The following is a 14,371-nucleotide window of genomic DNA, read 5'->3' as shown; positions in this document are numbered from 1 at the left end:
TTTCAACCTTAAATTTGAATGACTTTGGGTGTTTGAAATTTCTCCCAGAACATTTCATTTCCCTATGTAGGTCCCTACTTTCAATGCTGGCCTGGTAGTCAGTGATGACAGAGCCATCGTTAGCATTCCGCTAAAGGGTGTTTCTAAACACGTTTCTGAATAAGGTAACCTAGAGTTTAAATTTTCACCGACTTGCCACCCGAGCTACAATGCTATAAAATGGATCAGATCATTTTTTTAACGTCAATAAAAATTTCAGAAGCAGGATTTCGGATATTAATTGATCGACTAAATTTTTTTTTCCAAGTTTCATTCATTTCCCAACTAGGTACAAGGTTTTAAACATATCCAGCACTCTGGAGAACAGTTCCCAATCTTTTGCTCATCAAGCTGCAGTACCCTCCTCGCTTCCGCGCCCAAACTCTGGTGTTCAATTTCTTATTTTTTGGAAAATCGGCCAATTTCGACCGACGCGTTTTTGTTGTTGTTCTATTTTATATAGTAATATTGCATTGAATCTAAACAATTTCTACGTTTGCAAATAGTTTCGCGCTGCTTTTGAAGCATCATTTTTTTCCTTTTTGTTTCTGTCCAGCAAAAAGTTGTTTAATAAGTTTTTGTAGGTACGGTGTTCGTTTAACCTTCCCGTCACATGCGGAAGGACGTAACATTCGCTGTATTTTTGCAGTTTTTTTTTCTCTGTTGGTATTTTGAATACTCTCTTTCTGTTTTTATGTAGTTACTAATCAAACGCAAACTTGTCACACGGCGCTGTTGTTGCTTGTTGTGTGTATGGTGAGGAAGGTGGTAAATATTTCCTTCTAGCAAGAAACTCGAAACCCTTTCATCAGTGTGTGAAGCCTCTGTGTTGTTGCGACAATGGTCGCTCGGTTGTATATCGAGCTCTTTTTTTTATTCTTCGTGGGTGTGTGTGTTTCTTTGTTTTGAGAAATGATTCCTAAATTGGTGCGTACTTGTAGTATCGGCAATACAATTTACGAACGATTCCTCAAAAGCTTTTAAAGCTACTGTTACACTTGTTCTCGTGAGGATTTTTCAGTATTTTTACGCGCGTGATAAACAGACAAAGCAATAATATAGTGTTATAGATTTTGGCCACACCTAAACTACAGGTAAAAGGTCAACTCTTTTTTTTTACTTGGTTGTAGTAACAATTCCACCCTTTCTAAAGAACGATAAAGATTTGTCTTTTAGTGTTTTGCTTAGCACAACAACAGTAAGATCTCACTTCCGCTAAATTTGAACTTTCTGGTTGTCGTTCGTATGTATTGCATTGAGTTCTCTGCTTCAGCTTGTAGTGTTTTAGTTTGGTTGAACAAGACTTTCATCTCGCCGATGTAAATATAAATATATTTCTCTTTTTTTTTTGTTTGTGTTCAGGAAAAAATCACGTTTTTGATTTGTTGTTACTATTCCAAAGCAATTTGTCCTACGTATTCATCATTTTGGTTCCATAAACAGCCGATGAGTAATAATTGTGGTTACAACAAGTGCATTTGCTTTCGCTGGTGGTTTTTTATAACCTAAGTTTGCAAAATAGTTAGGAGGTCTTTAGAGGAGGATGAGACAAAGATAGTTTAAGGTACAGGAACGTGATCGCAATTATCGCCGCATTTTTTTTTTTTTGCTCTTATCGGTACATCATCACGTCGGTGCTTTGGTACATGCACATGTACGCGTCACAGAGTAACCGTTTGGCATGTTCCGGTAACATTTTGTCGTTGATGGCTTTCTCGTTCAACTGGCGGGCACCGTCCTCGGACAGCCACTGCGGTAAGTCCGGCACCGGAATCATCTCCGGTATATTGTAGCCGTTTTGCTCACCTGGTAGGGAAGGAAAGGGAATTCGTTAGAAATGTAGTAGGCCACCACTCCCAGTACAGTTCGTTTTTGGGCACCCAACAAGTACCACGTAGTAAAGCCGCAGATACCCAACAAACTGTCTTTCTCTGTAGCCTAGCAACGGCTACAACAAAATAATGACTTTGTTGACATGATTTCCCATACAAAATCGCATAGACAATGAACTGGACCATCGTGCTCTTATTCGGGGTTTAAGCCAAGTCCATACGTACCCTTCCGATCGGCCATCGAGTCGAAAAACACCCACGGCGCATCCTGGCCGGAGGCCGCCTTCACGAATGCCACGTAGTGCGACGTTTCGATGCACACGACCGCAAACAGCTCCATAAACAGCCGCGGCACCGGACAGTGATCGGCCATCATCTTATAGTCCTTCGGCACCGTCAGCGGGCTTGGCGTGTGATTTTGGCGCTTGACGTGCGTGTGCGCCTTCTCGAGGCACGTCTGGCAAAAGGCCGTACTCTCCAGCGAGTCGATGCTACCTTGCATCATGCCGAAGCAGTCCCGGCACTCGTGCTCCGCCAGGCAGCCACAAACCGTACACTGACGGGGGGCTGGAAAAGGGAGGTTAATTGACATCTTGCTTAGCAAATGCTGAATTCAAGTGACTTACAGTCTTCGATGATGTCCGTTACATCCAAAACCTGCGACGGCAATATCCTGGGGTACATCTTGAAGTTCTTGCCGAAGCGTGGCATTTGGATGATCAAACAGGACGGAACTTCCTTGAGCTTGATGTTGGACGTGAGGAAGCTCTGCTCAAACAGCTGCTGCACCGAAGGTAGCTTCAGCTGGTCATCTTTCTCCACGAACAGTTGATAGTAGAACGTGTCCAAGCCGGAACTTAACTGTAACGAACGACGTTTATATATTTGTTACGTTTGAATGCTTGATATGACTACCTTCAAAAATGGATCTGCCCGCAGAATTTGCGCCAACAAGCTGTTCAGGAACTCTTCCGGGTCCTTCTCTTCGCTGGTTAGCCCGGTGACCGAACTCAGCCGGTCCAGCAGCTGGCGTAGCTTCATAACGCGATCCGCTCGCACAAAGTGGTTCGCCCGTAGTGGATTTACGATTTCTTCGCGTAGAACACGCTGAACCTCCTCGTATTGGGAGTTGTCCTGTTGGAGGAATACAGAGTATTAGACGGCTTGGAGGGAAACGACCACTAAACTCTTACCTCCGGTTCCCGAGGACGAAACAGCAACGAGTCAAACACACTCGTGAAGGTGAACATGGAAAACAACGTGGCGTCCAAGTAGCAAGAGTTGTGGTGACCTTGTATTCCTTTGAACTTGCCACAGATGGCGTCCAAACCGTCTGGTTTCAAAATCTCTGTGAAACAACGTAAACATCATAAGAAGCAACCCACTCAAAACCTCTCCCCAAGTCCTTACTCAGCGGAGCCACCGATCCCACCACGATGGGGCAATCCTTCGCGCCAAACATCTGACCGGCTTCGGACTTGGATGACGAAGCCACCACCTTCGGCGGGATCTGGTTCGCCGACGGCAGCACGTCCTGGAAGCGTCGATCCTGGTTACACTGAGCCGGAAACACAAAGATGCCACGATGCGCTGGACATTTGTACAACCTGCCAAAAAAAATCCATGAATCTTTCACCCAGACTTCAAGTTCAAACCCCCTCGGCCGATCCTCACCTAACATTGTCGTAAACTCCGTCCGTGATCTCCACGCTGCCCTCCATCGGTTCCTCCTCCAGCTCGATGCCGACCATGACGCGCGTGTTGCTGCTGCTGATCGTGCCCGGGATGTGCAGCGGCCCGATCCAGCGGATCACGCCGTACAGCTCGGCATGCTCGACGTCCACCTCGACCATCGAGCCCACCTCGAGCAGCGCGTTGTCCGGCAGCTCCTTCAGCGGCGACGGCTGAATGACCGCTTCCGGATCGGACGGAGATGGCCCGTGCGGCGGCGGTGGAGGCAGCACAGAGCCGTTGCCATTGTCGAATGTGATGAGCGACGAGGTGTCGGTTGGATCTGCTGGGGGCGACGGGTGCGGAAAACAGAGGGCATGATGACCATCGGTGAGGGCGTTGTTGTTGTTGGTGATGGGGAAGATGTAACGAAACAGAGCGTTCAGAGCGGTCAAGTACTGGGCGTAGAAATAGTCTCGCAGGGGAAACATTTAGGGGAGAAGCGCGACACTTTTTTTTTTTTTGGAGTTTGAAAACGAATTCAAAACAAACTGTCGTTCTCGTTAGTTATGCTGATGTGTGCATTTTGACTAATACACGCTTAATCAAAACATTGATGTGTAAATGTGATTCACGAGTGCGATACAAGTATTTGTGAGTGAAACATGTTAGCAAATGTATCGAGAAATTAAAAGTGAGAATGTGTGCGTGCAACATGGAGTTAAACTTTTTGAAAAGCCTTGGTAAGCTTCACAGCAACTGCACAGAAAGTTTAACTCCATGTTGCGATTTGACAGCTCGATACACATTTGATACGTGGTTTTATGAGTGTGCTAAATGTTTCACAACATTTTTTTTTTACTTTTTTCAAATGTTATTTCAAATTATCATCAGACCATAGAGTTATCTACGTGCGCATGTATTGCGTGTACGTACACGAAAAAAAGTGAGGTTAAATTTTGTACCGACAGGCTAATCAAATGGTGTGCTAGTGTGCGTGAGAGCGGGTTTAGATAACTCTATATTGTCGCTGTCGCACGAGCAGGTTCTACGACATATAAACCTGAGTTAATAAATTCAAAAAAATATTTTTTTTTCATAAGCACCTCAAATGCCCATGTTCGCATAAATGTCCCCCGATTGTGTGTGTATTTCGACCCGGGTGATTTCGGGATGTTTGACAGTTGCTTTGGAGAATTTGAACGGTTCGCGTCGCGGTCAACAAGCCGGATTTTCGTTGCCGTTTCCGTCTCTGTTTCCCCCCCGATTGTGTGTGTATTTCGATGCGATGTTTGACAGTTGCTTTGGAGAATTTGAACGGTTCGCGTCGCGGTCAGCAAGCCGGATTTTCGTTGCCGTTTCCGTCTTTTTTCCCCCCGATTGTGTGTGTTTTTCGGTCCGAGCGGTTAGGCGTTTTCGCATTTTATTTGGTTTTATCTTTCCACAGCCGGCTGTCTAAGATTGAATCATTTATGCTAAACTCAACACCAAATAACCGGGAATAATCTCATCCGCATCCTTCGACTGTTTGCCTTGAGAATGCATAATACATCACATCATTAAACAAAATTTATTGATTATTGGGTCGCATCATCATCCTTTATGATGAATCCTGGCCATTACCCTTTCCCACTAACAAAATCCCAAGTAGAAGTAGTTTTCCGGCACACGTGGGGGTGTGGATATCGTATAGAACCCACCCTTTGTAGCAACCTGTGCTAACTAACATTCCCGTCCCAATCTGCCCGAGATCTACAAACTGACATGGCGGGCGCCGTTGGTGGCCAATGACTGTAACCTATTTGCTTCAGATCTAGTTTTAATGATCTTGATGTTTTATCTTTTCAACGCATTCATACATGCTGTTGATAAGGGAAACACCATTAGATCGTTTAAGCGTATGGTCAGTTGTATTGATAGGATATTACGGTCCTGTTCAGCAACGGAGAAGGACAACCATGGGTGATCTCTCATGCTCATGCTCATGCTCATGCTCATATGCAAAAATAACAAAATGAGAAAAACGCATTTGAAGTTTGTCCCACACATAAGGCTACGTGTTAAGTTTTCACGAAAAAACTGGATTTCCTCCCGATTTCTAGAACAAAGTACTGGATGTTATAGGCTCTTTAGAAAGAGCACACGATTTTGAACCAAACTGCATCAATAACTCAAAAGTGATGAAAATGCATATGGGACATTTATGCGATCATGGGCAGTTAACCTGTGTTAAAACTTCCCCTTTGAAGATAGAGCTTTGTGCTCTTTAGAAAAGTTGCTTAAAATGGTGTTCCCTACAATTTTTCTAAAGTCACCAAAGTGCTATCTCGTTATCCCGCCAAAATAAAAATACTGAACCACTCTAAAATTTGGATCACTATAATGTCCACCATATCAAAAGATGTCCCAGTTGATCCTGATCGTTTGTTCCAAATTGGTGTCTCTAAATTTCAAATTAGGACCACTGTGCATCAAAGAAACAGTGTGTAAATTTTAAAATTTGATTTTAAATCAAGCTTTACTTTTAAATTACTAATTTTTTGACAAAACTTTTGCATTGAAAAAACAATATCGAAAAGATCTGTAAAGTATATAAGTAATAATTAATTTTGAGATTTTTTTTAAGTTTTTCGTTGAATGATTGAAAAAACTAAAAATTGGCTTATTAACGTCTAAAATTACGACGTATTGGAGTATTTTCTAAGTAATTTTGACCGATCTCACTAGGTTTTTTGGTCAAATTTTCCCTAGTTTTTGTTTAATTGCATTTGAAGAACCTTCTGTTACCAAGCGGTTAATGAAAAGGAAATAGTTGCAAGGAACGCCAAATCTCTATGAACCAGCCATTCACACAAGTTGTAAAATTGTTATTTCGGTAAATAAAATGAATTGAATTGAAAAAAAAAGTAATTTTGAAATTCTCCTAACAACGTTTTTAAAATTGAAAAGCCTTACATTACAGTCATCCCGGCGATTTGAAACAGTTTTTTTTTCTTCAAAAAGATTGATTAATTTCAAAGAATATGTTCAATGGAAAGCACAGAAAGATTTAGGTAATATTTTTTTTACATTGAATATTGGACTATTATTTGTCGAGATACAATGAGTTGAAATATTAAAGCTGATTAAGTTTTTAAAGTTAAAATGTTCAAATAATAATTATTGTTATTATTGTTATTATCAATAACCCAAAAGTGATGAAAATGCATATGGGACATTTATGCGATCAGGGCCAGAATTACTTTTCATTATAAAAGAAAGTCAACTTTAAAAAAAATATGCCAAGAAGTATGTTTTTTCTTCAAAATAAGTGAATAAAAATTATTTGGTATAGAAGTATTCGATAAAAATTCAAAATATTTTTTTTCGGCCATGAATTATTAAACTAACATTCCTAAAAAATTTCAACAAACAACTTAAACGATTTAGTGAAAAAATAATCAAAATTCCTTAAAATCTGCGTAACGTCAGCCTCAAATTGTCTAACCTTCGTAGTGCTCTGAACTATCCGCCGGGTCGTAGAAGTCCAGCACGGTCAGCGGGATGTCGGAAACATCCGAGTTCATAAGGTCGACGAAATCGGGAATCATTTTAAACTGCTCAGTCTTGTATAGTTGCGTTATCTAACTTCCTAAAGTCACTCGGTCGATTGCACATTCAATGATCGAACAACACGAACTTGCACACACGGTTACTCACTAATTACGGGGAAAAAAGTCTATTTTAAATGCAACGTTTTACACCATAAATGGACGCACGCACAAACGCAAATATTTTAATCACTGTCACCCCGATTTAGCCACAAACACGTTCCAACGGATTTTGGGGGTGAGAACCTCCTTTTAAACGCATGATTTTTTCACGATCCTCAGAGTAAATCGATCAGGAAGACACTTGAACAGTTGGGCCACTATTTGGAAAGTGATAGAATTCGAAATGCAACAACGGGGTTGAAACCGCACCGATATGTGTCAGCGAGTGATCGGGTTTGCTATTATTAGGTCGGTCGGAGTTTCGAGCATGCAGTCTCGCTGTACGTGCGTGTCCGTCTGTCTAAATTTACCCTCAGAAGTCGCGCGAATGTTTATTTTCGAAAAAAAATAACACACTGGTGGGATGTTTTCGAAAGAGACCGGCTCCGAACCTCCTGCGCATCCGAAATTGGCGTCTCGCACCGGTTTTAGCGATATCTAGCGGAAAACTTGAATATTACTTTGAATAAAAATTAGAAGATGTTAAGTGATTTAAATTTGTCATATATGCAAATTTACTTCAGATTTGAGAAATAAAAAAAACAATATCGGTAGCTTTGACATTGAAGTTTAAGTGGGATTTTGAACCCGAATATTTGTGCTTTTTTTATTTTTGCAAATTTCTGATTGTAAGATTTGTCAAAAACATAAGCTTATAGTTTCTGTGCCAGGGAACAATATTACCGAAGTTTACGAAGAATGTTAAAAAATGTATAACATCGAATAAAAGTATCTTTGTCGAGGCTAGACAGTGAGCAAGCAAGCAACTCTCTTTTTCCCAAGAGCAAGATTTGATTGTTATATGATAAATTCTCTTAATTCCATCAGAATTTGTAATGCTTCGATACTCACTTGCCATCGTGGCCGCGTCCTGCATCATCCTCTGTTCCTTCCTGTAGCTTATCGTGCCCGGCTTCGAACTGGCCAGGTGGCTCAGCGGATTCGGTGACTTGTTCCGCTCGAACTTGGTCGGCATCCGGTTGCTGCTGGTACTGGTGCTGCTACTGCTGCTGTAGCCTCCGCCTCCGCCACCACCGCTACCGTTCGTAGCAACGGCAGCCGCATAGCTGCTGGGTCGGGTTTGCGTCTTCTTGTTTTCCGTGTTCAAGATGCTGGCCGTTCCGCCGGCCGCTGCCGGCCAATTGCTGCCCAACACATCTTTGAGATCGACGTCGTTGGTGTCCGGCTCGGGCACGATGGCCGGCGGATCCACGATTATCACAGCGCTTTCGTTACTGGTCGCTTCCTTGATGTCGGTTGTATCTATGATGACAATGTCACGGTCATCAAGGCGGAATGTGCTCGCTTTGGGGGACTTTCTGCGAGTTTTGGAATGCTTTAGTGTACTGTTGTTGGAGCTGTTCTGGGAGCTTCTGCCCGAGCGGTAGCTGTCTTCGGTTTGACTGTCGATGTACCGGAGGTCGGAATCCATCATTACGTTCAAGTTGTTGGTTATCCGGCTGGAACTGCCGGTGCTGCTGCTGCTGTCCTGCTTGGACAAATTTGGGCTCGAAACCGAGGCGGCAATTCGCTTCTGGTTTCTGGTTTCCATCGCGTGTGTCGCTTCGAAGCAGCTGGAGAAATCTCCCGAGTTGCGATTCGGCCCCACAGGATCCGGCGTAAAGGATCTGGCGACGAAGTCTTCGCGCTGATCGCTGTAGCTTTTCGTTAGATCCGTAAAACGTTTTCCGTTGCGTTTGATTTTTTCCTTTGCGCCACAGAGTAAATCACTCACAAAGTTTTTCTTCGGTTGTTTGCTGGTGTTGGGCAGCTCGTACTCGTCCAGATCAAGCCAGTTAACAGCGAGGATCAGAGCCAATTTGGGCTCAATTTTCATATATTTGGACACGAACGATAGATCATCCTTCTGGGGCGACTCACCAAACGTAAAGCTCTGCAAATGAAAATGAGTTTTAGATGAGATAATCCGGGGGATAAATGAATGAACACCTAAACTATCCGTTGAGTGCTCAGAATTGATTTGCGACTGGCCTTTTGTTAGTCTGTGCTGATTTTGCCAATCGTTTTGTTTAGTCAGGTAAAACTTTCAGAGTTTCTGCTGAAAAGCACTAGTAGATCTACTTGATTTCTAACTGTTTCTAATAATTCAGATGATAGTAAGGTGAAAGCCAATTCTTGATTAAAACCAGATGCAATTACTCTAAATAGAAAAGCAAACTTTGGAAAAATCAAACAAAAGAGAGCTAAATTCCAATAGACAAGCACATCGAGTAAAAACAGGGAAACAAAAACCAAACGTTACATTACCAACAGTTCCAGCCCAATGTAGTGGCCTGGGCCTATCTCCCGCACGGGTCCAATATAGCGGATGATGCAGTCGAAAAATTCTCCCGTCTTCCTGAATGGTCGGCCAGACACCTTAACGATTTTAGATACATCCAGCTGCTTTGCTTGTAGCATTCGTTTCGGGTGCTTCGCAAAGTTCAGCCGCTCCTGGGGATCGAGTATGGCAACGACGTACATCCACAGGTCATCCGGGATGGGCTGCAGCTGGGTTTGCAGACACTGAAACAGGTGGCTTTCGTGCGCCTTATGGTCCGGATTGTAATAGTCCAGTATCTGGATCGCGGCATACCTCCCGGATATTCGTTCCACGATCTTCAGTGTCATGCCTGCTTCGATTTCGATCGTATTGCGATCATTGTACTCCTCCAGCTTGACGCCTTCCACGGAGATCAGCTTGGCCTGGAAATCCGTCAGGCTCACGGCATAGTTGGACGTCATCTTGCTTTCGGTTCGCCGTCGATCATCTGTGCTACTACTGCTTACGACCGCCGAGACTCGACACAGTTATCCTGAGTGTACGTGTGTGCACACACCTTTTGTATGCAAACAAAACCACTTGACATCGAACCGAGGAGAAGCAAGAAAACGTAATCAAAATAAAGAAAAACGTTCACGCACACATTTACAGGGACGCACACAAGCATGCACCTAAAACGCGACTGTATCGTACGTAAATAACCGTAACGTTGCCAACAAGTTATACTGTGAAAGTTTTAATTTGTTTATTATAGGTTGAACAATCGCAATTTTTTTGTATTGATAAATAAATTTCTGAATTTTTATTGTTTTTTAGATAAATTTTCAAAAATAGTTTCAAACTAGCACTGCTGGAATTCCAAACTAATTGGCACGTCGTCGCATACAATCTCGAGATTTTGATGCACACATACACGTACACAATTCCACGGAATCGAAAAAGCAAAATCGATTTATCACTTCGTTTGATGAGAAAAAAAATAGAGTTGATAGCAAATATTTCAAGATAACAGCCTACTGAGTACGCTTACTGATACTGAAAAGAGTACTAAATTCATGCGAAAAATAAAATAAGATTGAAAATTTCTCACAAACAGTTTCGAAGCACTTTTTCTCTACTATCAAAACCGATGACTAACATCGATGGCCTTCGTGGCTGCAAGGAAGCCCCTTGAAAAAAAGTACTATCACGTTTGCACTCGTTTCGAAACTCATAAAACTATTCAACTAATCAGAAACGTATCAAAATCTTCAGAATCAATACCAAACAATAATCCAATAGTAGGAGTGAAAACTTTCAAACCAAATGGTCATGCCAATCAGAAAGGGGGAATAAAAACAAGTAATTTTAGCAATTGCGCCCAACTGTATCGCTTACACTGATCGCACAAACTAATCCGATTTTGTCATCCGAGGAAAATATCTTTTTTTCCAACTAAAACAAGCTTTTCCTTGCGTTTTCGTTCCACGACACAATGCACCAACAACGCAAGTAGGTATTATTTTCGCAAGGACGACGAATGACGACGGACCACCTCGCGCAGCAGGAAATTTATGAATGAAATGAAGAGAAAACCGCGTTCAAACGCGTGTACACTTGGCTGGCTGCAAATTTAGTGTGTGTGTCGTTTCTATGTGTGTTGGTGCGATCAGTGTGTTTGTGTGTTTTTTCGCAACTCAAGAGTTGCCAGTTTGATGTTTGATTAAATAAAGTAAGACCATTTAATATACCTTTTTAACCAAAAAACGAATAACCAGTCGAATAACATTAAAATCATTGCAACTATGAAACAACCAAACAACCCTGCCTTTTTAAAATAATTCTTCATTTAACTGTGTGATCTTTCTGTTTTTAAATTCGCTTCCAGAGGTTGTTCAAAGCGAAAAAGTACCATTCTTGTTTTGTTGTTCTAACTCCTATATACAGATTGTTATTTTTGTTTCTGAATTGGGTACGAAAGCCCTATGACAATTTGTATGTACAACGGTAAAAAAACACGATAAAAACCATTTCTGATCACTTTTTTTCATTTTAATGCAAAAAAATATTGACGAGACAATATTTTTTCGATGGATCAACTTTGGTTCCGTTGGAACGAGCTGTCAAGTGTACTTTTCTGTGAAGAAGGACCGCGAGGTTAATTTTTACAAATTGATTTAAAAATCCATTTTAAACTCTTTGTGGTCGTACAAAGGGTCATTGTACTCAAAAAAATAAGCTAAATCGCTGAAAACAATAAAATCAGCATGTTGGACCCAATTGTTTTGGCTTACCTTCTAGGGGGAGAGGGGGTAATATGCACCCCCTAAGGGAAAACTGTGATTTCTCAACCATTACAGCATTACTGTGGAAGAATTTTGTTTGATGTTCTAAAACAACTATTATTCTTCGTCATCCATGTGTCTTAAGTCTTAAAAAACCTCAAAATTGTTCGAAAATATCAAATTTCTAAAATCATTTTTGATTCATTTCAAACAACCATGCGGGGCAATATGCACCGCAACATTGGGGCAAAATGCACTACAACAACGGGGCAAAATGCACCACAACATGGGGCAAAATGCACCGGGTAAAATCAGTTTTCACTAGTCACCACTAGATGTCACCGCTGTTTTTACTAAGGAGCTTCACAGCGGTGCATTTTACCCCGACCACGCTTTTTGCAGAAAATTTAATTAAAAATGCATTTTTTGATGTTTTTGGACTCATCTATCTACAGAATAATGAAGATTATGGCAAAAACTATTTACCTCAACACTTACAATATAAATAAATGCTTTTTATATTGTCCAAAAATCATAATGAAAGTGCAAAGAAAATTAGATGAAAACACAACATTTTAAAGTTTTGCAAATAACTTGAGCTGTTTTTATACTGCGATGCTCAAATTTTTCCAGCATGGTTTAGCAATGTTAAGCTTCCAATTTCTAAGATTTTTCTCCGGAAAATTCTTCCAAATACCGAGAAAAGCAGGGGGTGCATTTTGCCCCGGGGGTGCATATTACCCCCTCTCCCCCTACTGCATATCTGAACAGATGACACACTACCTTACCTCTACTATGCAATCGAAGGAAGGAATACGCTCAACAGTTCTGTTGGTCCTACCCGGGATTTGAACCCCAATCTTCCGCTTACGAGGAAGCATTACACAGTAAAATAAATGGTAATACAGTCACGAACAAACATTTTTTTTTCGTTTTTTCGACCCCATTTTAGTCAAATTTAAATAGTTAATTGTCTATTAAATAATAAATGTAATGTATTACATCTCGGAATGGGTACATCTTTTATGTTAAAATACATGTATAGTTTTACCTCTAAAAATGTGTACATTTACCAATTTTTAAGTCGCATTTGAGGTCTCAGGTCACATCACAAAAGATGCCATAACAAAACGTCCCATTTTCCACCTTCCAAATTTACACAATTTTTTACTGTGTGAAACAAGTGACTCACACAATTTTTGGTTTGTATATTGGAAGGTTCCATTTTTCCAATGATTTTTAAGTATAAAAAATTGGTTGAAAATTGCAGGCCAAGGGCGAATGATGCTGATGTTCCCATTTCAGTTGACGCTTAGGCGAGGAACATCCTGGAAGGAGCGTCACTGACTACGTCCGTAGTCCTGTTAGATCATTTTTGATCAAGACAGTATAGCTCTGGTTCCTTGCAAGTGTCCTATTTTCTTACCTCCACGTTGGCTTGGTTTTCATGATGACCTAGCTGGTGGCCTGTGGAAACGGATCGTAAACCTTTGACCACCGCGGGTCAGAGTCGAGACGGCTAAAAGAAAGGGGCGCGACAATGTGGGAAAGGGATGTAATTTGTGATTGTAGACGGTATTGTTTTGATTCGCAGTATGTTGAGTCAACTGCTGTGGATGTACCTGAAACATCGCACAACGGGGTTTCTCTTCTCTTCATTTTCAACTACCATCTATCTTCTGTTTATTTTGTTTCACTGATTTCCTAACGTGGCTTCTGTTTACTATCCTCTATTTGATTTCGATTTTAATCATTTGATTCTCTTATTTCTCAACGCTTTTCCACTCTTTTTTACCAATTTATGCTGCTGCAACAAACTGTCTGTTTTCCCTTAATTTGGCAGCGATGTCAATTTTGTTTATCTTTATTTATCTAGTTATTTGAATAATTTTTCATCTGCTCTATAAATTGCACTTAATACAATCTAAGCTTGTTTGTTACCTCTATTTATTAACTATTGTAAATTTCTTTATCTACTTCATAAATTACTATCTTTCTTTTACTATTGATTCTTCAAATAGTATATTTCTTTCACTGTCCATTGTTTTCAATCTTTACCCTTTTCTTCAAACAAATGAGGTTCGAGCCCTTGTTCAATTTTGGGAATGATCAAAGAATTAACACAAATATTACTATTGTATTTTTGGTAAACTTTTATAACATGCTTAGGACCAAAAATTGTAACAAAACACCGCGACAAAAGAAATAGCAACATATAAACACACTTCAACACTAGGAAAGATTTCAGGAGAAAACAATACACAGTAAATAACAATAAGTTTTTGAATTCAAACTAAAATAAAACAGTTTTTGCTTTAATGAAAGTTGTTAGGCACACTATAAATGGTTAGGCGCTTATACTTACATCAAACCCTACGTAATGTACCACCCCCGGCCGAGTTAAAATGCGTAACCGGAAAAGAAGGTGTGCATGCCTGGCACGAACACTCAAAGCGTGTTCTAGCGTGCTGCTCGTACTGACTCAGAGCAAGGGTGAAATGTAGGTGTAAGGGCAGTGCGTGTTTGTCG

The 14,371-nt window shown here is 41.0% G+C and overlaps 1 protein-coding gene across 4 annotated transcripts; it reads right to left on the bottom strand.

The window, feature by feature from the left end:
- Positions 1 to 293: 293 nt before the first annotated feature.
- LOC6036443 (ubiquitin carboxyl-terminal hydrolase CYLD) lies at positions 294 to 11,147 on the bottom strand. Of its 4 annotated transcripts, none has more exons than XM_038252534.1 (10): positions 10,956 to 11,147; positions 9,563 to 10,156; positions 8,147 to 9,188; positions 3,546 to 3,888; positions 3,282 to 3,478; positions 3,065 to 3,219; positions 2,787 to 3,005; positions 2,498 to 2,732; positions 2,097 to 2,438; positions 294 to 1,845 (listed from the first exon to the last, which is right to left on the bottom strand). In XM_038252534.1, exons 2-10 carry the CDS (start codon positions 10,037 to 10,039, stop codon positions 1,652 to 1,654), a joined length of 3,204 nt encoding a protein of 1,067 aa, XP_038108462.1. In that variant the 5' UTR covers positions 10,040 to 10,156; positions 10,956 to 11,147; the 3' UTR covers positions 294 to 1,651. The 4 variants fall into 4 exon arrangements, with proteins under 4 accessions (XP_038108462.1, XP_038108464.1, XP_038108463.1 ...); XM_038252536.1 differs by having other exon boundaries at positions 3,546 to 3,885; XM_038252535.1 differs by lacking the exon at positions 10,956 to 11,147 and adding an exon at positions 10,669 to 10,916.
- Between the last annotated feature and the right edge of the window lie 3,224 nt (positions 11,148 to 14,371).

This window comes from Culex quinquefasciatus, chromosome 2 (genome assembly GCF_015732765.1).
Source record: "Culex quinquefasciatus strain JHB chromosome 2, VPISU_Cqui_1.0_pri_paternal, whole genome shotgun sequence".
NCBI lineage: Eukaryota > Metazoa > Arthropoda > Insecta > Diptera > Culicidae > Culex > Culex quinquefasciatus.
Note: the sequence above shows the minus strand (reverse complement) of the source record. Positions and strands in the feature narration are given on the sequence as shown.

Excerpts from the sequence above, each read along its gene's own strand:
- LOC6036443 (XM_038252534.1), bottom strand. The coding sequence starts at position 10,039 with ATGACGTCCAACTATGCCGTGAGCCTGACGGATTTCCAGGCCAAGCTG. Across the intron at positions 3,889-8,146 it reads GGACGCGGCCACGATGGCAA|CAGATCCAACCGACACCTCG; the intron begins GTGAGTATCGAA and ends CGTCGCCCCCAG. Across the intron at positions 3,006-3,064 it reads TTCGTCCTCGGGAACCGGAG|GACAACTCCCAATACGAGGA; the intron begins GTAAGAGTTTAG and ends TTCCTCCAACAG.